The sequence below is a fragment of the Branchiostoma floridae genome, chromosome 1 (assembly GCF_000003815.2).
Source record: "Branchiostoma floridae strain S238N-H82 chromosome 1, Bfl_VNyyK, whole genome shotgun sequence".
In the NCBI taxonomy this organism is placed as follows: Eukaryota; Metazoa; Chordata; class Leptocardii; order Amphioxiformes; family Branchiostomatidae; genus Branchiostoma; species Branchiostoma floridae.
In genome coordinates this window covers 15,437,148-15,463,068 of record NC_049979.1, presented here as the reverse complement: position 1 = coordinate 15,463,068, position 25,921 = coordinate 15,437,148, and the positions used below count along the sequence as shown (strand labels likewise).

Below are 25,921 nucleotides of genomic sequence, written 5' to 3'. Positions count from 1 at the left end.
GGAGATGAACGCGCCGACGAAGAGAAGGCGGTGTTACAAAAGTCCGTACCGTCGGGGAGGAGAAGAACAAAACGGTGGAGGACGAGAAAACTTAGTCCAGGAAGAGGGAGAAGAGCTCCGAAAATCTAACCGACGTCTGGTGGAAGAAATCAGGGCTGCTAAGGCATAGGTGACCGAGACTGCTCGGCGGGCAGAGGAGGCGGAGAAGAAGGCGGCCCAGGAACGACAGACGCGACAAGAAGTGGAGGCGAAGAATGAAGAAGTCGTGAAAGAGAGAGATGCCACAATGTTTGAAAGAGACGAGGCTCAGGCATCTTGCAAGGCCCTAGAAGAATATATAGAGAGTTTGAAGCGGGAAACGCAGTCCGGGGCCACCCAAACCGACCTCCAGTCCTGCGTGTCCTGTACCAGTAAGAGAGAATACAAGGGTGATATCACAGTGATGGAATCGTGCAGCCTTCTCCCGTACTTCATCCACGGTGACAGAAGGAATCTCATCGTCCCGCTTCATCACAAACAGTCCAAAACCATCGATCTGAACGACTACAGTTTGCGCCGCCCGACGCCACCAAACAAGCTGAAGCGCAGAAGCTCCTCCAACCAGAGCACGAAACTGCCGAGCTTGCTGAAGTCCAAGAAAGGAATGGGCGGGCGCGAGGTGGAGATGTCCGACCCTCTGCTGACCGGGAAGTTCGTGAACTCCATCAACTCGGAGGGCAGCTCGCAGCCACAGATGCAGGACGGGCAGACTGTGCTGGTCGATCTGCGCGGTAACAGCTACTACGTCGTGGTGGATGATAATCGCGAGGCAGTGGGGGTGAGAGAGAAAGAGAACTGACAATGTCTAGACTTCAGCATGATGACTTTATTCATTTTCCTATAGTTTAAGTTCTCCTTTGGGAAACATTATCGGCGAAGGAAAGGGTGAGTACATTACATGTACTATCCAGCATGATCTTTCCTGGTAGAGCGCTTGAATGCCCATAGACAAGTTTATGTCAAGATGTCAACATATTAATGTTACCTCATGGTGCGGGTTGTAGGTTTGCCTTTCTCACATTTTTCTTATCAGAATTTGTACATAAATGGATGGGGTCGTGCAATTTGTACATGAATGGAAGTCGAAAAAAAGCAATGTGAATATAACCATGTTTACCAGCTAGAGTATAGTGATACATGTGTGGAGGAAAAAAAGACACTTTCTGCACCATGAGTTTTAGAAATGCGTAGGCTGTATGTATAGTGCAGCTGGGAAAAGATGTACACTGATCCGTCTAAACGCCAGAAAACCATTGTAAGTATAAAGCTGGCTGTATGAATAGAGAACCTCGCTACATGTATCAAATAGGCAATTAGAGGGGTATTATACACCTCGCTGCATATACTAAATAGAAAACTATTTTGTATTAGGCTAACAGAAAATTCTGTCATGCAATGTATACTGTGTAGACAAAAAATGTCGAAAACCGTTACGTGTTGTTGTTTGTAAATATAACATTTCATTTTGAAACAAAAATAGGGTATACATATCATAATTTTGGAGATGCGGGATCGAGAAAGTTTGTTATAACCATAGGAAGATACTGTCATGTTTGTAATCTGTGTATGTACCATGCATGTACGCAAACTCGAATAAACTATCATATGTCTTAGCCCGATTGACTGTGGTGTATTAGGAAAATATGACGTCAGCGGTCCGTCTGGTAGCCATACCATCCGGGGCTCCCCGATATCTGTACAGTGCCGGGCCGTCTAGCGCACTCTGGGGATCAGATAGGCCGACTGGAATTATAAACTGTGAAAAAAGGCCATGTTTTATAGGACCGTAGCCGGTAAAACATCCCTAAGATGACATTGGTGAGAATGGTTACTGGCCAGGTTATCACATGAATCCCAGAGACCATAGATCGTGTTCTGGTGTTCTGTGGAGCGTGCACATGTTAGAGACAGACCAGTAATCCCATTGTCGATACTGCGTCTGCATTTCTCTCTCATGATCACACAATCCACGATGTCTTGAAATCTAACGGGGGGGGGGGATTGTTGGCTACAGAGCAAAGGGTTTTATTAAGAGTAAGATAATATAGATAGCTTTAATGCATCTTGTGACTTAGCCCTGTTCTTTACACATGCGTACAAATGTATATAATTGTCTTCCATTTCTTTATTGCTTTCTTTTCTTCCACCCGAGGACGTTTCCCTTGACTCCAATTACGTTCCTATGTCGACCTCTTTGTTACCATACGGCTTGTCCTACGGCTGTTGTCCTTACGAGGGTACGAGTAGACATGCGCAGCTCGTAATCCGGACACCCATGGTTATAACCGTTAGATCATGAAGATGATTACACACACGGAAATGCAGGGTATTAGATCTCCTTTCATATTTCAGCAAGGGAAGTTGTAATAATGGGCTCATCCACAATACAAAAGTCACGCAAGCTTGATAAGTTTTACGTCAGACGTTTCAGACATCTACCACTCCGTTTTGCTAGTGACATGATCGTTGACACTGTCTGAAGCATTTGGTCGTTTAGAAATCTATCTAAATCAGTTACTTGGGTGACTTTTTATTGCTTATATTATTACCTTCATTCACATAATGGGCCAGAGTCCTTCTTACGAACCCCGTGAGGAAAGAACAAGAAAGATCAAAGGACATATTATTTAATGAGCACAACCCTCTAGCCAACAAAACACTTAAACAGAGCGAAAACAGTGTGATGATTTCAACCATTGACTTTGAGGTTGATATTAACTTATTTTCGTACATTTTGCAATACAAACTCAAACTACTATAGCGCTAATAGTTTATCCCTTCACACTTAACATTATGTAATTTGTTTTTGTCTCACATGGTATAGTTTACTGTGGTTGTCTAATGTACACAATATAGTGTTTTCCTCAGCCATCAAGTGAAGTCTATTTCTGTACATAATTTGGTAGAAAAGCACACACATCGGGTTAAAATCCTACTTGACAACTGAAACACTCAGTATGCAAGCCGCAACATTTCTCATCACTTAAAATTGAAGAAGCGTCATTAACGCCTATCAAATATTATTTATTATCTTAGGAAATCAGATAGGTGATTTTATCATAGTCTTCTCATTAATCTGACAGTATTCAAAAATACAATAAGATCGCTTGCATATAAAGAAGATATATTGCCTACATCTATCAAAACGTCAACGTCAGCATGCAGGAGGTAAACTTCGTCTGGTGTTATGTTGACAGCTCAGTGCCCCTGCTCCCCGTCCTCGCTGTTCCCGTCCACCAGGACATAGGAGCCGTCACTCTGCTGGTCAATCAGCAGGACCTGCCCCTGATGCAGCAGCACCTGCGGCTCCGAGCTGGAGTCCACGCTGATGGCGTTCGCGAACTTCCCGGTCATGTAAAGGTCGGATGTCGCCACTTCTTTCCCGGCAACTCCTTTCTTCGACTTCAGCAAGCTCGGCAGTTTCGTGCTTTGGTCGGAGGAGGTTCTGTGCTTCAGCTTCCTCGGCGGTGCTGGCCGCTGACCACTGGCATTGAGCGGCGTGCGGTCTTGCGTGTTGCCCGCCTTGTATTCATTCAGATCGATGACGTTGGGCTGGGACGCAGACTCGGACTGAGACTCGGTCTGTTTGCGGCGCAGCGGGATGACAAGGTTCTTCCTGTCGCCGTGGATGAAGTACGGGAGAAGGCTACACGACTCCATCACTGTGATGTCACCCTTGTACTCATTCTTGCTGAGACAGGACACGCAGGACCGGAGGTCGGTTTGGGCTTCCTCTGACGGCCGGTCCCGCTTTTCCTGCTCCGTCCTCTCTATCTGCTCTTCTAGTGCCTTACAAGAAGCCTGAGCCTGGTCTCTCTCGAATATTGCGGCATCTCTCTCTTTCTGAACTTCTTCATTCTCTGCCTCCACCTCTTGTCGCTTCTGTAGTTCCTGGGTCGCTTTCGTCTCCGCCTCCTCCGCCTGCCGAGTAATCTTGGTAATTTCTGCCTTAGCAGCGCTGATTTCTTCCACCTGGCGGCGATTAGATTTTCGCAGCTCCTCCTTCTCTTCTTCAATTTGCCTGTTTTCCGCTTCAAGCGTTTTCCATTTCTCTTGTGCCACTTTCAGCTTTTCCGATGTATCTTTGAGAACCTTCTGGAGGTCCTGAACTTCCCTCTCCATCTCGCCTCCCCGTCTCCTCTGTTCTTCCACCACAGCGGACAGCTCATGATTTTCTTGCTCAAGACGGCGTATGGTATCATTGGTCTGTTGAGACAGTACTTCCTTCTGATAGCTCAGCTCTTCTTTTATCTGCCTGCTGCCTTCTCGCAAAATGTCGCACTCGACTCTCTTCTTGGTCAGCTCACTCTGGAGTTCGTGGATCTGAAGCTTCTCGCGCACTCGTTCCTTTGCTTCTTGGCTGGGTTTCTTGGGAGAGATGTCGACAGTGGCTCCGTTCACAGTGTCCAAGGCCATCGTGCTGTCATATTTCTCGCTCTGTCCCCTCTTGGCTGAGCTGGTGGCGGATTCAGTCTCAGGCGGGTCGGCAGTAGGCTTCCTCCCCTGCTTGGCTTTCCTGCCAGTCTTGGTCTGTTTGGTGACAGCGGGTTTACTCATGACTGCTGCTGGTGCACAGGTTCTCAATGGCGGAAAGACGCGGGCCTATGATTAAATAACCTTGTCTGTTGTCCCATGGTGCAGACGGGGTCGCCATGGATGCGGCGTTACTAAGAAACCGGGTGATTGTCAAATTGGCCCAGGCCATTATGTTGTCGTATCATGCATGCATAGTTACATGTACTACTTTCTACGACAAAAGTACTTTCTAGTAATTGTTTATATTTGAAACATTGAAATATTTTAGCAATATAGTCTTACGGGGATTCTCGGGTACGGTAGTGCCTTGACAGAGAGTAACAGTCATGTCCCATGAAAGTGATAGGTTGCTGGACGGGTTGTGGTGCCTGTTTGGGGGGGGGGGGGGGGGGGGGGGTGCACATATGAGTGAGTGAAGGGAGGTTACGGACGGACAGAGGTGAATCATTATGTACCGGATGTAGAAACGCCAATCCGTTCTTTCAAGGTCAACTGTTTCCAAACTTTTGTTCACCTTTTATTGATCTTGATCTTGATACCATTGCCGACATTTCACCCCACCTTCCTCCAGACAAAACTATAAGGACAGGCGGGCATATTGCTGTACTGACAACCGTGTCTAATATGTAAAATATAGTATTGCCTTCACCTCTCACCGCCCATTGCCCTCCGATGTGGTAACTATGGTTTCTTAAGGTGTTCAAAATAATTAATACCAGGGACATATAATCCCGTAAACGAAAAGGGTTTTAGTCTAAAAGCTAACTCAATGCATTTTAACTCAATGTATAACTTAATGCATACTGGAATGAAATACCTATGATGTGGAATTTATCAGAGCTCAATACCAGGTGGTACTTTCTATTATATGTCAGACCACTGGGTACTGAATTATTGATGTCCCGCACGAGTCAAACGATGAACAATGAAATTTCAACATGAATGCTCTTATAATGTATGCCATAGACCTGTTGTCTATCACTGCGTATATGTAAGGACAGTATAATGCGCTTGATATGTGATAGCCTTTTGTCGAGAGTATTCAATAGCTAGGCAATTGCAACTGAAACCACAAATGCTGCCGAAAACAACTTTTTTGCCGAAAGTAAAAGCAAAGTGTCATGAAAACGCACTACCAGGAAGTTTAGTGGACGTGATGAGTGTGGGGGGGGGGGGGCGTAGCTCGTCACTCGTCATGCCCATATATGGATTAAAGATGAGAACAGGACGCTGGCGTAAAACTAAAAGTCAGTCAATAGTAAATTGCGAAGATCGTAAAGCCATCCACTTTCTTGGCAACCATTTATGTACAGGGCCACGGAGTCTTTCAGCGAATGAGTCAATGTACAGAAGTCCCTTTTTGGGAAATAAAGTGTCACTATGGGTCCGACTGTGGACTGTTTTAATCATCTTCCCACAAATATGACTGTGAGCACCATGTCCACATCATACGTGTTTTAACATTATGCAGGCATCTTGCAACTTTACTGGAGACAATTTTGCTCCAAAGCCTCGTCTCCTGGTGAAAGGTGTAAGCACTCGTCAGGGGTGGGTAGTCTATGTCCTTGAATAACCTTTTCTGTGGGAACCAGTAAGGTGTGAATCTTGCGAGTGAAACCATGAAGGACCTGCATCATATGTCATAATTTCACAGCGTTCACACCATACCTGGTTCATGAGTGCGCCCCGAATCTCTTCGTTCATGTGAAGCCTACACATCAGGTAATATCTTGGGGCATGGTCATGACAACGCTTTGTTGATGCTATCTTGGTTGCCTGGCGACGCCTCCATAGACAACACCTTATCGGTGTCGGTGTCACAGTGCAGCGTGATCTTGTGGCACAAACTGTCTCACACGAGAACGGAGCAGGAGGGGTTGGAATAACGGGAAGAGGCGCGACAAAACGATAACGGACAGCGACGTTCAAAAAGAGAGAGGAGCAAAATAGACTGTTGACTTGACTCTTACACCATTTCGCTCTCCCGGCTACATACCACTATTCGCCTGTCAAGAACCATTATATTGATGTGACCGGAGTTGACACGAACATGTTATTAAACCATGAAGCTAAGTCAACTGTAGTTATCTCACGTACCAATTACCCCTGTCATCACGCGACGACCTCTCATGAAGCGATGAATAATTTAGAATGCGCCGAGCTGAGTTATTTCATTGTGTTCTCTATCGTTTCCAGTGGTCGGAAGGCCACAGCAAGTAAGTTTTATGGGTGACATTCTTTTCAGACTGCAAAAATAGTGACATAGGGCAAACAAAAAACAAAAACAAGATGGGTGCAAAAAACAGGATGGCTGCATTTTCTAAATAGACACAATAAACGTTGTAACAAGAATTTAAGCAACAAAACATAGTATCACAGCCACCAAGACATTCATTCCTTGTATCCAAGACATGTACTGATGACACTTGTGTGGTAGACTGGTATCACAAATAAAGTTGGTACAACTACTACACTCATGGTTAACATATTGGTGTCACTTTTACAATTATCCAACTAGTTTCACTTCTACAGTTACAGTCATGGTTACCACACTAGTGTCACTTCTAGTACAATTATTAGGCTATAACACAACACATTTGCTCATTTTCGTAACTTTTCGTCATGTTGACCATGTCCGAAGAAGACAAAATTTCTTTTTTTTTCTGAAATCGGGCAAAAATGGAGCACGCGGATGTCATCCATAAAATATACTTGCTGTGGCCTTATGTAACTTTTAGGCTGCAAGTTTTGCCATTTTAGTGAGAATGCGTCCTTATTTAACATATGTTGTGTCGAATACAATTTGAATACATGTAGTCTAACAAATTATTTTTGACATCAGGTACCAGCAACCTTCCCCTGTGTACCCGTACATTTGTACGGGCTTCGTACTCCAAGGTGTAGTCAAAACTTGGCCATCAATATCATTTCCACAAAGCTTATTGACATTCTCTATTTTTTCAATGAAGTTCTCGGTCCCGAGGAAGGCCTCTCCTTGCCTCTTCACCGGAGAAAACGGAGACGTTCAAAGATGCAGTATATATACCGTAGTGAACGTGAGCAGCACCTTCTATCAACTTCACTCAGTACTGCATTAGGGATGTTATGACATTGGGTGTTAAGGCTGTATGTTTGCATCCTCTGACGTCATCAGAAATTAAATCATCAGTATCAATAACGACACAAACAACAATAGAAGACGGAGCAGCATCAACACAATAAGACAAGACCATGTAGAAGAATTATGTCTTTATTATTGCTTCTTTAAAATGGATATAAAATTCCTTGTCTGTGGCAGAGGGAGTAGCATTTTCTGTGAAAATCGTGACCTCTGAAAGGGGTCATACCAGTAGCAAACTGCATGAGACTTTCTGTACAATTGAGGCCATGCTGGGTACAGGGATCACAAAGGAAACCAAGGCGTTCGCTCGGAAATCGTTTTATAGCATTTGATATACATTCATCCGTAACTCTGTAAGTGCAGAATCAATGCAGACGTTAACCCTTTTTGGTCGGCCGGTTGAGAGGTTTCACCAAACCACAAAAACTGTGGAAAGAGGATCACATAAAGTGCAGGAAAAAGTGATGTCCATTTGAATGTCTCGTTGGCAAGGATATATACTTGAAGAGAATAAAGGACGTTCAAATCCGTTCTATCCACTCTAAAGCGATAAAGAAGTACCGGATAGTAAATATAAAGTTCTGTATGCCTGTCAAGCTTAACGCAGGCTTAACTGACTCCATAATCAATGACGAAGCACGTGTGGTCGACCGCCTGATGACTACAATGATTATTCACGACATAACACAGGATGTATTCGAAACTTTCCTCTGATTCAAAACTACTACAAAAATACAGAATTCCACCAATATCATAAAGTCGGTTACTGGCCTTTGCATATAGCGTATTGTTTCACCCTGGATGTTGTGAAATGAAATAGTTTAAACCTGACGTTTGCCCTGTTTCTGTTCATCACTCAGCAAAGACATATCATCCATGTTGTACACTTTCAAGTCCAAATGTTTCATACCGCTGACATCTGTAAACACATTTACAGCACAACGTGACCTTTGAGACATCTGACTTTTCTCCGATTTGCTAGGTCCAGCCTACTAATCAATACTAGGCATATTTTGTCAGTTCGGGTCGAAGCTATTAACCCAGTGTTCTGTAGTGAAATCCACGTCAGCTCTAGCTAACGAATTACAGGTCTTCCTTCCTCAGTGTGGATCGAAGCCGTTGACCACGTGTTCTATGATAAAGGTGATGAGCTTGCTGTAGATCTCCTGGAACTTGGGTGTGTATCTGTCCTCCAGACACTCCGCTACGGCCGCCAGGAATGGCTGCTCAAGCTTCTGCGAAAAAAAAACCGGCAACAAACGTACAATCACCTGCTGGAAGTTACGGTAGTAGATCTAGTTTTAAATCGGGTGGTATCGCATATGTTAGAATGGCTACACCTACTTATAATTGCTGCGTCAAGACTGTTCAACAAGTCTTAGCAAACCTCTACACGTCTTACGAGGGATACCTGGATGACTTTAAGCTTTCAAAGCTCTACACTATCTGATTGTTAAAACTGAGTACTTTTCCAAATGAAGGGACTTACCAAGTCTTAGCAAACCCCTACACGTCTTTCAAGGAGACCTGGATAACTTCAATCCTTCATTTTTCTACAATATCTAATTGACCAGATGAATGGACTTACCCACATGTCGTCCGGCTTGAGCTCCAAGTCCGCGTGCATCTGGCCGATCTTCTTCAGGAGTTGGATGACGTAGTCCACGTCATCCAGCGAGTCGATGGTGTGGTCGAAGGCGTCGAGCACGCGCTGGGAGTGCTCCTGTAGGAACTGGCTGTTGCGCAGCTCCTCCTGATCATCCATCCCGCGCAGCTCGGGGTACTTCTCTATCATCTCAGGACAGTCACGGAACAACCTGAGGGATGAGAAGAGAACAGTTGAATCACTAGAACAGAATTTTTGTGTTCAATGCATCTATGTTTAAAGAAACTGGAAGAAACTTGCGGTCACCTGTATGCGCCACAGTGGGCCGATGCTAAACGTGGTGGATATTTGTACTAGGTCATAGAATGTAATTCTGATGCGGTTACTTTAATTCTAAAACGGTTGCATTGAACTGCCAGACTAATAAGTGACACTATCATTACCTTTTATGAGAAATGTGGGCTTATTACAATCGAATGTCTTTGTTATAGGTCATATCCTACTGTGATGCTAACATAATACTTTATCAAAATTTATCAATACGTCGAGAATAACAACTTGTAGTGAGACCTCGCGGATGCGTGAATTATAGACATTATGAGCTCTTAAATCTATAAAATGCTCTCTTTACTCGCCTAAGTGCGTGACTCTACCGGATACGATACACTTCTGTCATTACAGCTTCTGCTGATATGCTAAATTACAGGTGTGTTTAGCTGATAACATGAGTCAATAGACACTAATGTACTTTGACTGATAACCGTCCCATTGTACTGGGCCATATCCTAGATACTTAAAGATAGTTCCAGAGCTTCCGCTTGAATGGAATCAATCAGGGGAGCTCTTGTTCGTGCTTATCTAAGCAGCCACCTATCCACTTCCCATTGCAGGAGTCGGGAGGGATTGTGGCGGGGGCGATGCTTGATAAGACTGGCCAGACAGTAATGAGCTCTACATTTGCAACATATCACTTCATTTCTTGACATTTTGTCCATTCTCTCCAACATTTTGTGATGTAAGGCCTGGATATAAGGGGTGTGATAGTGACCTTGGCCTCTGTGGTGTTCTTTAGGATAGCTGCTGATCTTACGGTCGTACTCTCAAGCCCAAGAAAAGACGCAGGCGTCGTGTCACACGGAAGATATCTGTATGCTCTCTCTCCATCGACCATCTCTTTCTCAAGATCTCAACTAACCACATGGACTCTATTTTTATTGTATACTCTCGAACTGCCTAGATACAGGCACATCAGAAAATGGTGCATTCTTCCTCTATAAGTCATCGCGATTCACATCGTATGGAATTTGTAAGAATGTATACTGTATAATCCCTGCCGACCCAAATACGGCGAAGCCCCGGGGATCCTCTGGGAGGTCCCATTCAGTCGTTCTGAAACGTCAGTCAGGGTACCATCTTGGAGTCAGACCCTGCTCGGACTTAACAAGGAACTAAGCTCTATGCACCTTGGTGCATACACCCATTGTAAAGAATATGCAGCTTAAGCCCGATTCCAGTTGTAAGATTTGATAAGCCTTATTTGGCAGCGCCTCTGAGGCTTTTTCAAGAAGTACAAATTGGATCGAAACACGCCGCCTGCTCACGGTGAATGCTGACATCTCCAAGACCCCAATTACTCCGGTTTCACCGTCCACTGAACACGCAAAGGAACGACTCGGCAAGGCAGGAAGTCCGCCAGCCCATCGCTCATGTAATGACGCCGTTTCTTCGAGTTTGCCTATTCAGCTACTCAAGACAGATGGGCACAGCGTGAGCGTCGTTATTTGCCAAAGGCGAACATTGATACTCGTCAGCATATTCATCTTACCTGAAAGTATTTTTCCTTACCACAGTCACGATATGTGCAGCAGATCCGGATTTAAGTCCAAAGTTGTAACTTTTCTTGACTTTGAAAAATCAAACTGCCCCCCAAAGGAAATCGTTATTAAGATATCGATACCTTATCGATATCAATACATAGTATTGCAGGTCAATGCACATTCACATAGACGCGTGGAGAACATGTACGACAATGGAAGTTGTATAATTGTGTTTCTAGAAGAAAATAAAAATATTTCCCTTACTAGAAATGCACCACTACCGAAACTATGATTCATGATTCCTTCTTCCATCCGAGCCCGGATTCCTGCCTATTTGATGTACTTTAGGTTTAGTATTCACTTCCTTTTCAGTACCATTACTACTCAATAAAGCTATCAAATAGATCAGTCTGTCACCGACACTCTTACGAGGTCATCCAGATGACATGGATAGATAGTATATTTCAGTATTCAAGACTCTTAAGGAGAATGAACCAGTTGTTGACGGAGACGACTATGCGTCTGCTGATTTTCTTACGGCCATTGTGTTGGTCATGAGTACATTATATCCAGGTAGGAGGCCACTTATCCTGTTCCATTAGGAGTAAGTGCTAGTGTGTTCTAAGAAGCCAGCATTCTGCTGTGCCTGCGTTGACAAATGCCTGTCATTCCTAATTTCTGTTCCACCAGGGAAACATTGGCCTAGATCGGCCGCTGATGAATGTACTGTAGCGCCAGTAGACAGGAGACTGAACCTGTCAGCAGGAGATTTCGGTGATTTCTTACCAAAGTGGGCCATCAAACTGACTTGGTCTGTCCTGTACTGTCGTCTGGCCATTACGTCTGGTCATATGTCATAAATCACAATACACCAATATCTATTTGATGAAGCTTAAGTTACTTTAAAAAAGCAACCGGGAAAATTATGTGACACCACATTACTATAAGACGTGGCACCGGATGGTATGGAAATGAACGAAATGACCCAGTTGGAAACTGAACATTTACAGATCGAAAAACGATACTTAACATATCAAATCCCAACATAACAGGGCAATTTAGGACATCTTGGCAGCGGACACGCAGTAGTGTAAGATGCATTCAGTATATAATTAGCACAGCAACTTCCTGACTGCCTCGTCTAGACTGCTGAGACAAGTAGATTTATCTATGTATCTATTTATCTACAGATAACTGTTCCGACACTACTGATAGTGACGAAAACGTTTTAACACCCCATTTCCAGTATGTATCTTGAAAAAGCCTCCAAGGAAAATGACTTGAACGGTTTACACCACACTGTTATATCTGTATCTATTTTAAGCGACCAGCATAAGTAATGTTACCCTTGGGTGTAATGCAGCACCTTAGACATATCTATACACAGTATGGCAGATTTGAAATTCAAAGTCTCTGTTTATACACGAGACAACCTTTTCTCAAGCAAATGTATAGATTTTGTAATCGGTCAGTGCCAGGAAGCATCCACCACTGAGCTGTATATACTCCTGTGTATACATTCTAAACGTGTATTCGTACTTTTTACACAAGAGAAAGCCACAACCTCAGAGTGTAGGTCCAGTCGAATGTGATGACGTCACCGTCTGTGCACGCATGTATGTGGTACAAGTACATACATGAGGTATGAGGTACAAGCACATATATGAGGTATGAGGTACAAGTACATACATGGGGTATGAGGTACAAGCACATACATGAGGTATGAGGTACAAGCACATACATGAGGTATGAGGTACAAGCACATACATGAGGTATGAGGTACAAGCACATACATGAGGTATGAGGTACAAGCACATACATGAGATATGAGGTACAAGCACATACATGAGGTATGAGGTACAAGCACATACATGAGGTATGAGGTACAAGCACATACATGAGGTATGAGGTACAAGTACATACATGAGGTATGAGGTACAAGCACATACATGAGATATGAGGTACAAGCACATACATGAGGTATGAGGTACAAGCACATACATGAGGTATGAGGTACAAGCACATACATGAGGTATGAGGTACAAGCACATACATGAAATATGAGGTACAAGCACATACATGAGATATGAGGTACAAGCCCATATATGAAGAGGCTCATGAGGGACCTATGAAACATATTCAGTTGTACAGTAATAAAATGTCAGGGCTAGCTGCAGAGGTGTGAGCTGTCCCATCCATCAACCTTGTAAAGGTCGCCCGTTTGTAATGTTCGCTCCAGTCGTCCAATTCTATCCACCACACGTCTCCTCATGTCCACATACTGGGGACGACTAGAGGTCACACGTGGTTTGATAAACGATTGGGGGCAAGCGAATGAAATTCTATTTTGTATAAAGGTATGGTATTACTGGAAAAGTCCGTGGCTTTCAATCACAAAGACATATGAGAATGTAAATTTATGCTCCATATCATTGCAAATCACAGAACAAAATGCAAATATGATATACAAGCTATCCGGCGCCTCTGGAAATTCTTTTGAAACCCATGTTTTGATTTGTTTCAGATAGTTAAAACCATAGGATGGAAGAGAAAGCGTAGAAAGGTGGAATTTTTTGAATTTCATTTGGTCAATCTCATGAGGGCATATACATAATCAATTAGTGTGCTCACCCAGTCAAGTAGATCCGCGAGTCACTTCGGGAATACATTATTGCGCTAGAGAAGAACAAAGCGCTACTATAGATAGTAACATGGGTGTGATATGCTTAGAGGTTGGAGTTTGAATAATTCTATCCAGCCTGTCCTTGGTGCTGAATATCCTGTGTTATTAACTCTGCGCCTTTCCGCGGTTTAGCTGACATGCTAGATATGTCATTTTGGGTATTGGTCCCTTGATATGGATGTCCCACGAACTACAGTAAACCGGGTTATAAATATCTCGTTACCGTCATGTTAGTAAAGCCTCGTCAAGTGCGATTGAATTGAAATGCAAATCGAAGTTCACTTTACTCACGTTTCGTCGGCCACACTTAACGAGGTATTTTTCTTAGAAGCGGTCAGCATGAAGACGCGCATGCAGAATCATAATGACGGCCTCACAACTCGTAACGTTACCCTGGAACACTGCAGCTTCTCAGGTTCCAAAACACTTCCAGAAAATACATGTATATTGAGTTCGTTCGGAAGGTGAAAAGGTCCTCAAGCAACTGGTAGCTTCTTCTCACGACTGCCAAGGTGAACAGCATGGCAGGCTACACAGCAAATAGATTGTGGAATGAACAGCACTTCATCTTGCATTCTAACCTACTTATGTTCTCCGTATGTGCGGTAGCCTCACAATGATAAAGCACTGGTTTTACATCACTAAAGGAAGTTTTATTACCTAGCTGTACACACTGCACATTTATTTTGATTACGATTTTATGTCACACAGAAAACAACATTCTCTGTAACCAGTCTCAACATGAATCCAAGCAGCTGCCTACAAACCTCGCGTTCCCGTAATATTTACCAATAAGTGTTGAAATACTTCTCGTTTTCCGTCGTTTCACGGTTTAGAAAGCCCCTGTTCCTAATTACACTATATATTCTGGCTTTTCTATCCAATACAGTCGGGGCGTTCTGGTGCCAGTCTGGTCCATTTGATGTTCCCGTGTAATTCCCTCCAAATCACGGGTGAAATTGCCGCCAATAGCCTTGCCAAGTCTTATAGAGAAGCCCATGAAGAAAAATTGCTGAGTAAATCCAATCTATGTGCGAGTAGAGTGCCTGCCAGAGTACATGGTCGAGCGATAATAGAGAGACGGGGGAATACGCTACGCACAAGTGCGCATGCGAGTAATTTGTTACCCAGCGGTTTTCCTTAGTCTCTACCAGACGTAGAAATCGTAGAAATGGAACAAATAGAGAGGAATATAACCGGCCAGGGAACAGCTCGCGATCCCATGCTGTTCCCTGGCCGGTTATATTCCTCTGGCCGGCTTACTCCTCTGATTTGTTCCATTTCTACGATTTTTCCAGCGATCCGGAGTCTGGTAGAGACTAGGTTTTCCTTGTTTTAATGGAACTCAGGGTGAAAGCGGAAGAGGGCGTTAAAAAAAGGTATAGAAAGATGGAACTTCATCGTAAAAGTGGGCAGGACAATCATGACTTACAATGAAAAAAATTGCGGTAAAAGGGTCAGAAGTGGACACACGCCGCTGTACGGTAGATTCATCACGGTTCGTTGGGTTGTTCTGAGAGCTTAAAACAACGCCGTATAACTTCATTAAAATCTTAAAGAAGTCTCTCACGACACTCAGCAAGGAAAATGGAGATCCTGAACTCGGTGACGTCACGCGCCGCCAGAAGTCGTGAGTATCAAATGTCGCCCGGCGTGGAAATGCCGCCGAAAGTCGTGAGTGTCAAATGTCAACAAACCTCTGACAGGAGCTTGATTGGATATATACACGTAAGAAGGAGATCTGCAAGGTGATAAAGAAGTGATGGAATCAAGACACGAAAGCATGCTTCAAGGCATTTGATTTGTGAAATATTGGCCCCAACTTGAATGTATTGTAAGATATGATGTGATAAGTGCTGCAAGGGCTTCCCACTTGTTTGGTGCCAAAGAAAGAGAGTAATGATCAATTAGCATCAATGCCAACAGTAGGTTAATTCACCGGTACAGCTCAGGAGAGCTCCGCGATGTCTTAGGGGAAAAGATAGAGGACTACATAATAGTACTGTGGGGCAGGTCAGCTTCCCTTCAGTGCTATTATACAAAGTGCTAGGGATGGATGTCTCCTTTAGGGATTGTAGTGAAGTCTTAGTGAAGTCGACTGCAGACGAAATAATTAATCTGGGAATACCCGACCGAAAAAAACGCTACAATGCCCATGCAAAAAAAAGTTTGCAACGATCTCTAACCTACTGGCCAATATTAATGGAGTTTGTCGTGACTGGGCTATATATGGAGACATCTATTGGCTGTCTGCACTCACGTGACTATAATGGCGTAGGTACTGTCCGCCATGATGGAAGTTTGAACTTGGAAGTTGCTAGATTTACTTTAATATGTATATGAAATTACAGTCATATCAAACAAATACAACTTTTCGTCTGACTCCAACATGGCGATCTCGCGTGCACCCACTGTTATCTGGTCATCATCAGCTGCGGCTTAAAATCCAATCAGGGAGCTGGTAAATGCAATGGCGGATGTTTCTTTACAATAGCTTTTTACGGTTAAAGGGAAATGATTTCCTCCCGTTTACGAGTCGGTAGTAGCATCTTTACTGGCCAATAATTCTGCCTTAATAGGTACAATAATGGTAAAATAAAACTAGGTTCTAAGCAGCAACCCTTAGCTGGATAGCAGCGTATATAAGATGCATGTTAACAGTAAGAGTCACGGCAATGAGGTCTATGGATTATTCAATCACATACGATATATTCAACCTTGTTCTAGGGGACCATCAATACACCGTAAACATCTACCAAACGGCCGCACTCGTTATTTTGCTGGCCTCTCATTTCTACGACAAACTAAGTCATTTTATGAATCGACCCTTAAGGTCCGACGAACACTTTTTCAGGCCACAGCAACTAATTCTTATGGATCCTATGCGGACTGCAAAAATAGTGAGAAGAGAGAAAAAATAAGATGGATACATTTTTAAGATAGACGCCATAAACGTTGCAACAAGGATTGAAGTGACAAAACATGGTAGCGCACAGAGAACAAATAATTCATTCCTGTATTCAAGAAGCGAACTAATAAAGTGTAGTAAAAGTCTTGGAATCCATCCGTCTCGAAAGACAATAAAAGTAACGTTAGTAAAAGTAACACTAGTGTGGAAGACTGGTATCACTTACCAGGTTGGCAACTACACTCATGACTTCCATATTGGTGCCAACATCCAACTACTTTCACTTCTACAACTACAGTCATGGCTACCTCGGTAGTGTCACTTCTACAAGTACAATCATTAGGATGCAACACATGTACTTTCTTCTTATGTTGAACATCTCGCGTAGAAGAAATCTAAAAAAAAATATTAGAAAAATATATTTTTCTTCTTCTAAAATCAGGCAAAAATTAATGAGCGCACGAAACTCATTCATAATAAATTTACTTGCTGCAGCCTAAGTTTGGGGACAGGCGCTCATCTGGGCAACGTCAAGTTTAGTGATTGAGGACGGGGTTGGTGATAACCTTGGCAAGGTCACTTCCTGGCCTGATGGTGACCTTGACAAGGGTTCCGACCACCGTGCTGCGTGATCCTGTGTGTATTGCTCATCGATTACGTTACCTGTCTGCACCCAAAGTGGAGGAGGTATTTGGGGGAGACCTTCCAGTCGCATATAAATCGTGCTGAAATACATGTTGATGTCCGACTTAACACGCGAAGACCCTATGTTATACACATGATGTTGCAGGTTAGTCTATGCCGAGTCACGACCCCCAGGCTCGCATGGCAGTACTTGGTCAATTTTCACTTTAGGAATATGTATGCAGCTATCACTGCCGTCGACGCTGAGACTCTTTTGGAATTCGGACTTCATCTATAGAATCTCATTATGAAGTTAAAAACCATGGATATCTGATTCCCATACCGTTTCCAATCACTTCCATCAACTGCAGCTACAATATCATTATACGCAGTGGTGTACATAATTCACTCTACATTCAGTAATAAAGATAAAGCCTTCCATGAACATATTATAAGTCAGCGTCTATCGCCTATTCTATGCGGTGACATTCATTTCTTATCATTTTAAATCGCTGCCATTTGTATTGTGGTGCTTTTGTGCTAGGCTTTCACCACCCTTTCCGTCTCGTTGTGAATCATGTCGGCAATTGCTCTTTGAATGGTTGTCCTTTGCCTCTGGGTGAAAGGACATTCTCTCGTACAGTATGTGCTACCTGTACTCCACTAGCTAAGGACTACATATCAGTGAAAATAGATGGCTCAGCCCGTGGTAAAGAAGTCCAATCTATATGCACCACCGCAGTCTAAATCGCCATCCGCCAGTTGATGAGAGAGACAATATCGACAAACAATGAGGTAAAAAAAACGAAGAAAAGTCCACCATGCGTTTGAAGTCTACATATGTACGTATCAAGGCCAATTTAGCGGCGTACTTATCAGGTTTGGTTCGTAAAATCTATGGAATTTGGCAAGGGAAACAACAATATTGAATCACTGAAACGCTATCTATCTGGCGCCACTTGTCGTGACGATGTGAGTACATGTATCCAGAACAAGGCCAAATTAAGTACATAATTACTTATCAGGTCCACTTCAGGAGTTAATAGAATTCGTACCGGAAAACATGCGCTGTATGCCAACCAGATACGTGTGTTTTAAATCTGTATCTCCATAGAGCTAGACTAAATTGACTTGCTTACCCAATAGTTATTTTCTTTGTAGTATTTAGAAGTTGAATGATAATTGGATAACAGATCCTCTACAAAGACTTTGTAGAGGATCTGTTATCCAATTACTAGTATTACAAAATTCCATTTTTTTTAGCAGAAGTGTTTTTGTACTGGTCTATTCTATCTTTTTGCATGGGGTGCCCTGGAATAGTCCATCCTTGCACGGGGGAACTTTTCAGGATTGTGCTGTGCTAAAGTGTGATTAGTAGAAAGCAGAAGTGTTCCATTTTCGCACAGGGGTGATTTTAGAACAATCTGTTGTTGCATGGGAAGCGAGATGGCTGAAATATGCTGTATTTACTCTCGAGCAAATGTCGGCCTTTCTAGTTTTATTCGTGTCCATGTTTTTTAAACCTTCCCATAACTTCTTCCATATTGCCTCCCTGGATAGGTCCTATAGATTCTCTTTTGGATTTTCTCAATCCTCAATCGCATTGTTTAAATCTGTTTTGATAACAGAGCTGGTGAGCGTCACAGTCGGCCTATGTCATCCAAACATAACAGCTCGTCTCGGGTTCCCTGGGCAGTAGTTTGAATTGGTAATCATGATTCCTGTGTTCTTAGACCGTCTCATGTTATTTTTCATGTTGGAGACTTGTAGCACCCTTGAGACATCTGCACTGGTCTGCACAAGAGATGGGGAGAAGAAAGACTATTCCAACCTTGCCAAAGGTAGAAATCACTGTGTTCTCACATTTGCATCAGTGAAAAGGTCAGTGATGGCACAAAAAGCTACAACAACGACGAGAATGTGGCAGATGTGTGGAGATCTGCCACAACCGATGTCAAAATTCCCATGAAGGATTTGGGAACTTTCATACCGCTTTTGTTTCAGCCTGGAACACATAGGTACACAAAAGGCCATTCGTCAAGCCAACCTTGCTTGTACTGAAACATACCGTTATTGACTTGCTCTCCATGCAGACCCTTTTAACCCATGGGTGTAGAATAAGAACTGGAAGAGATGGTTGAAATGCTCTGTTCTCATGTATTCAACTGTGGAGAAAAATAAAGAACAATTTCAAGTGTTTTTACATAAGTGAGTCCCAATATCTAGGACCACCAGTGACAGATGGAAAGGTTGGAATTGGACCATTGAATTTCTGATAGTAAATGGAGTGAACAACAGCTGTTATCGTGATTTTTGTGTTTTTCACACAGATTTTGATGTTGTGTACAGTGACACAGGAGGCACGATTCGCTTCCTCAACGAACTCATTGCTGCCCACAACGTGACGGAGAGAAAACCTGACCAGTCCAGAGAACTTGCTTGCACAGGATTACGCCAAAATCCAAAAACGCCTAACTATCTTAACTGGACGACACACTAAGATGTCTGTGGCTAGTTGAAACCACCATTACCCCCCAGACTCTAGCCAGGATCATGTATCTGTTGGGAATCTAGTAATAGCATACAGCTGCTTTAGTTCGATAAGGCCTGCAAGGTTTTTGACAAGATTTTATCTGAAATAACATGAGAGCTCTGCTCTGGCGTTGATGAAATCCCGGAGAATACGTTTGCTTGACCTACTTCCCACCGACCCTACCCATCATACTGTGGTACCTTACACGTGTCCACGACAGTAGTCGGTAGCACGAGTGGACAAAAGTGATTATCTTCATAGACACTTTATACTGTATCTGTGAATAGGCCAAATGTACTGGTTGTGTCGAAAATGAATGATTTTTAGAAGATCAGTTGCATAGCGAAGGGACAATTAGTCTAAGAGTGTTGATCATTGGAAACTGATTCCTGATTTGAGTCAACATGAACGTAAAGCATTTGATTTCGTCATTAGCTTCTATGCTGACAATGCTGTACCGCTCCATGGCAGTGGACCTGACCCTCTCCCACTGACAGAGCTCATCTACCCTGAAGGTCTATATTCATCACTGTCGTTTAGCTTCCAAGACCCTCACATTTGTGATTGATACTGTCAATAAACGACCCGTCATGCAGACGTCTACATCTGTTATTGTTAACTATCTCCCGGCTTTCTCCGTTGTGCTGAATGTTATGCTGTTCTTTCAATAACACTTCCAGTCGCCATGTCAGGCTTTGACTCTGAGGGATTCAAAGAAAAATAGATGCCTCGGTTTTGCCATGCCAGCCAAACAGTGAGTAGATTTACTAAGAAGAGATTATGCATGGCTCACCACTAAAATAAGGTAGAATTTCCAAAATGGTTCATATGTCTAAAAAATGTTCAACTCTTTAGACGGAATAGCTCACCGTGCGTGGGAACCCTTGAAATGTATAATTTCAATAACGTGATGACATCATCAAATGGCATTTTTATACGTTCTACACTATTGGGGGATGTTATGAAGACATATTTTTATATCTGTCGCGGTTACTATGAGGCATCTGAAAGCCTTCGAACCGGATGTTGGATGCCCCCGGCAAAACATAATTTTATAAAGACATTAAAAACATTTATAGGGTCCCGAGACAAAGCCAGCTAAGCCTGCATCCAGTTATTTACAGGAGGTATTCTGGGGTGTAACCATGTCTTGCAGATCTTAAATGCAAAGACGAATGAGCGGAAAGAAACATCAACGATACTTGATCCCCTTTGCTCAAGTATCAGAGACGCCGAACATCAAAGCATAAAAGCAAGCGCTAGATACAAGCAGTTGGTACGGCAACGGGAGTTTGGCGTGCTATGGTTCTATTTTGAACGCAGGGGAGGTTTACAGTTCCATTTGCACAGCAAAGGGAGAAAGATAGACAAACAGCCAGAGGGTGTTCAGAATATTAAATTAAGAATAACGGTGCCGTGGATAGTTTCATAGTTCTTCCGCGTCGACGTAGGTCATAGCTGAATGCAAGATTACAAGCATCTTCTAAAACATAACTTCAAACTTAAAGTATAACTTGAAACGATTTTCTCTAACAGTTACCTATTTTAGAACACTTTAATGTGTATCATATATCCAAGTAATCAGATCGGTGTTGCCTTGGCATGCTCCGTCACTCTGTACTAAAAGCATGTCTCCTGCAGGGAGACAAGGGGTCAATCCCGACAACATTTCAAACTCCTACTGACGGGCAGAGATGTCCTTGACAAGAGGATGTCTCACTGAAGGTGAACTAGTGTCATCATCGCTCAGAGTCATAGAGGTTCATTGAACGTTGTCCTTCCTGACACTGTAACGTCATGTGACAACAGCGCTAGAGTAACGCACATGAACATAACGTAGTGCATAGACATGTCCTAGGGGGTTTACGGTGTCGACGAAGTGAATTGAACTTAAGTTATCTAATGTTATCAAGTCACGCTGAAATGTCTATCAGATGACAACAAAGACAAAGGAAAAGGCGTCGTGCATTTCATAGTTGGCACGTATCCTATAATCTGTTAGTGGTTTGATCTGTCCGTGGTTATGAAATAATAAAAACGCCGTCTTCGAGGGACGCATTATGATCAATTGTATTGGTGTCATTTCCACCCACAATACGTTCACATTAAGCACACCTTGCGGTACCTGACACTGCATACATTTTCATTCTTTTGTTAACCCTCCTGTTTCATAACACAGAGAGCTTCTACATATTTCACTCCAGACAAGGTATGAGGAAAATATATTTTTTTCATGTTTCATCTTCTCCTCTTTTTTCTTGGTCCAAAGGATGCGATATTTTCCACACGATGGATTTTTTTCTCGATTTTTACTATCAAATGAGCAGAAATCTGGTTTGGGGTGTCTAGGATAAGAAAACAGGACCTTACTTACATTTTTACAGGTACTGAGTTAACATGATTTTAGCCTCCCGTGGCTGGTATAACAGCCAAATGAAATGTGGTGTAGGGGCGCCTAGGGAATGTACCCACAGGACTTCATATACGTTTTAGACATACAGTTCTTCCAAATTATTACTCTTTTCAAGAAGATTAGTCTTTCGGTAGCGTTTGTACGGGTGTGCGTATGCGTATTTTTGTGGATGGACGGCATAACTCAATAAAGGCTGGATGGATTGTATTGATATTTTGTATGTCGGTAGGTCTTGATGAGCCATTAAAACGACTAGATCCTCCGCCAATTGCCTTTACGGCACTGCAGCTGTACTTTTGGTTTTGGTTGTGATATGGACGTGATTTTAATGGTGGATAGCTCTTGGGACAGAGAGTAATTGGTGTAGGTTTGTACCTTCTAGCGGCTTTTTTGGAACTGCGGGAACCGGTTTATCTTCAAAGAATAACTCGAGAAGGGATCATCATGAATTATTGGTATGTAGATATCTTAAGTGGTGCTTAGTATAATTAGATGGTAATGTTGCACATCAGAATCAAATTTGCAAAATTAATGAGGAAATGTTCCAAACCCGCGCCGTTCCATTATAGGCCTTTAAGAATGTGACATATGTAACGGAGAAAGAGATGGACATTTGCTGTTGGTTAATTGAGAATACGTTGCATAAAAGACTTATAAAGGGTTTGTCATATAATGCACGCATTTACATTTACTTTCGGTTTAAAGCCTTTGTATCATGCTGGCAGTGATTATTCCAAGATGCACACCTACACAGTACTACCCAAGTTTCAAGTTAAGCATTTTAAGTGTATGACGCACGCCTTGTGCTAACCATGTCATGAGTAGCTCAGGAAATCGTCTCGCACTCCTTGTTCATGGCGTGAATGGAATTTGAAAAGGTGATCTTCTTTTGTGTAATACGTGTAGGAGAGAGAGAGGTCGTCTGAAAAATCTGATCAGGTACGCCGTGCATTATCGGCCGCAGCGCGCCATCTCTGAAGAAGATCACTTGTAAGTTCCAATCCCCACCAAATGGAATACGTGTAACAGGTTAGATCTGACAAAAACGCTTTCTCAGTCGTGTCTTGTCGGTATCTACCGTTCGATGAATCAAAGCAAGCTCGAGGGAGACGCCTCCTGGGGATACAGAGAGCAGGGGTTCTGACTAGATGACAAATTTGATATCTTTGGTTGGTACTATGGTGGAAATCTCCATTTGCAGCTCTCAAAGCACGCGGAATTATCATCTGCCTCGCTCATTAGAGCAAGGATTGGAAGTAAATCCAGTCAGAAGGCTCCAATTTACACAGGACGTTAACGTTGAGTAGATTACGTTTTCACTCACTGCATTCACGTCAGCCTGGATCTCATGAACAGTTTTATAAAGTAGTCCAATTAGGTTTCATTTTGATGCGTGTGTGAGAGATACATTTTCTACCCGACTGCCTAAATTAGGCAAGAAACAGCTTCTCTGAGGGGATTCCCGCTTCTATACCCAGCAGTAAAAAGTTGCCATGACGGTAATTACTATAATTTTCAGAACAGAATGAAGGAAGGTAGAGAAACGCCGTCGGCTGGAGCGAGGATGATTGGAAATGGCTAGTTAGATGCCACGTTGTTGACAATAGAAGGCATCAGGCTGACATGTAGTGACATCTGGCCGCGTATGCCAGCGTGTTATGCTTTAGGCTTAGCCAGCCCTGTAATGACATAGGAACACATTAACGTAAGTGGAGCTGACACTACTCACCTGAGGAACATAAACATCCCGGCCCTGTCGATATTCCTGGCGACGGACTTCCACGACTTCTCCAGGTGGAATTTCTGCCGAGCGTCCAGGGGAAGGCGCGGGTCCACCGGCGGGGGCGCCTCGGGCTCGGGTAGAGCGGGGCCCGCCCGCCCCATCCCTGTCATCGAAGCCGAGCAGCCCATGTGGTCGCCTCTACTTATTGACGGGCCTTTTGGCATCGCACGTCTTTAAAATGTTGAGCTTTGAACTGCATTCTTCCGTCATGAGTACACTACATAATTGTGTGGAGATATGAAGACATATCACCTCTCCTCTGATATCTGTTATAAAACCTTATTCAACTGCCACCTTCGGCGGCGGACGGCAATAACAACAGACTCCACGCGAGCAGACAGCATCTAGAAGTAACTGACGAGAATTACCTCAGTCTCTTCCCTCGTGACGTCATGCCATGGCAACAACCAATCAGAAAACATCTATGATGGCGAGTAGATAGCAAGAAGGGGGAAGTCTACAAAGGATGTAACATAATGGCCGTGATTGCTTTCAACTCCCTGACTGCGGCCCATAAGAGACGATTTAGTAATTAGCTAGGCATTAAAACCCTGTCTGTGGTGCTGAAACCTCATCAGCTGTTAATGTAATATGTGAAAGGCTGGGAGTTGGGAACCCTGCAGAAGGAAACTGAGGGGAATTGTCACAACGTGTCATAACGTTTTCTTAATATACCCTATGGATATGGCTGATTCGTAGGAAATAGGGTGGAAAAGAATGTTTTCGTGGAAATTTCGTACGCAGAAACGTATACAGCCCAGCCCACATAAAGTTACTATAGTGAATGAAATGTTCCAGAAGCCTCTGACCTTAGGGAGTGGGGGGTGGGAAACATACCCCTTTTTAAAATACAAGGTTTACATTAATTTTTGTTTCGCGAGCTGCTTAATGCATTCATTTTTCGATTACGACTATTGTGAGTGACACTAGCCATCTAAATCTATTTAAAATAAGGGGAATTTCTTAAATATGCGGATCTGTGTGGCCTTATTAGCTATCCATCAACATTGCTTTTGTTCCTGGCTTCCTGGGAAGCTGTGGGTGCTTTAAATGTCACTTCTGCTGTCATCATCGACCCAGATACATAATTGAGTTATGAAACTAACTGTGCCTGGCAGTCAGTGCGTGTGTTTCGACACCCCGGAGTGTGTGTTCTGTAGATTCCCTATATTGATTGGCTATATTAGGTTAAATGTACAATGCTGCTTTCTTTGTGTGCATGTTTGTGTGCTTTGATGTTGCCAAAGAAATACATCTACATTTAACCTATGGCAAATGATAATAATGATAACAAAATAAATGTAAAACACAGTAAAAATGAAGTACATTTTGTACTCTGTGAAGAACATTGGATGTCACTTACATTGGATAGAATACGGTATAAATACACCCCCACCTAACTCCTTCAGTTTTCTCTCGACCCGTTCAGGTTTGCAACCAGACTTCCCCTTGACCCCCGCTGTGATTCAGCTTGACCCCCGCCCCCCCACCTGCTGTCAGCAGCGCGTCGTTTGTGGCACTCCACTCATACTCAAGCTACCTGGTGGCTGGGTGATGGACCGCTTGAGGCCGGCGTGCTCGGGGGCAAAGAGGAACGACGGAGACAAAGCTGAATGCCATATATAGCCATCTGTCTTGTGCTTGATGTATGTTTGACGCAACGACTTTGAAAGAAGAGATTGTGAACTCTGCGCACCTCCAAACTCAAACACAAACACAAACAACGTATCAATCAAACACTCTCGGCGCACTCCCTGAAGGGTCGTCTCATATCTTCCGTGGCCCGGATACCACTGTCCACTAGTTACCCTTCGTCAGTAAAAATGAACAACTAACGAACGTACTAGTGTTGTTTTAA

At 43.3% G+C, this 25,921-nt stretch overlaps 2 protein-coding genes across 2 annotated transcripts in view; both read right to left on the bottom strand.

Annotated features, from left to right (window-relative positions):
- The window catches only part of LOC118409727 (rootletin-like), an 8,935-nt gene extending 4,305 nt beyond the window's left edge, over positions 1-4,630 (bottom strand). The window contains exons 1-2 of the mRNA XM_035811040.1: positions 3,245-4,630; positions 570-763 (exon numbers count right to left, since the gene is read on the bottom strand). Coding sequence (XP_035666933.1) covers positions 570-763; positions 3,245-4,596 — 1,546 coding nt within the window. The 5' untranslated portion in view covers positions 4,597-4,630. The remainder of the gene's footprint in view (positions 1-569; positions 764-3,244) is intronic.
- Positions 4,631-7,809: 3,179 nt separating this feature from the next.
- Positions 7,810-24,399, bottom strand: LOC118430442 (cytoglobin-1-like). The gene is made up of 3 exons (XM_035841349.1): positions 24,010-24,399; positions 9,285-9,513; positions 7,810-8,931 (listed from the first exon to the last, which is right to left on the bottom strand). Exons 1-3 carry the CDS (start codon positions 24,225-24,227, stop codon positions 8,797-8,799), a joined length of 582 nt encoding a protein of 193 aa, XP_035697242.1. The 5' UTR covers positions 24,228-24,399; the 3' UTR covers positions 7,810-8,796.
- Positions 24,400-25,921: the final 1,522 nt, after the last annotated feature.

Bases quoted from the DNA above. Each gene is read 5' to 3' on its own strand.
- LOC118430442 (XM_035841349.1), bottom strand. From the start codon at position 24,227: ATGCCAAAAGGCCCGTCAATAAGTAGAGGCGACCACATGGGCTGCTCG. The intron at 9,514-24,009 runs GTGAGTAGTGTC...CTCATCCCTCAG, and splicing joins GGGATGTTTATGTTCCTCAG to GTTGTTCCGTGACTGTCCTG. The intron at 8,932-9,284 runs GTAAGTCCATTC...TTTTTTTCGCAG, and splicing joins TCAAGCCGGACGACATGTGG to AAGCTTGAGCAGCCATTCCT.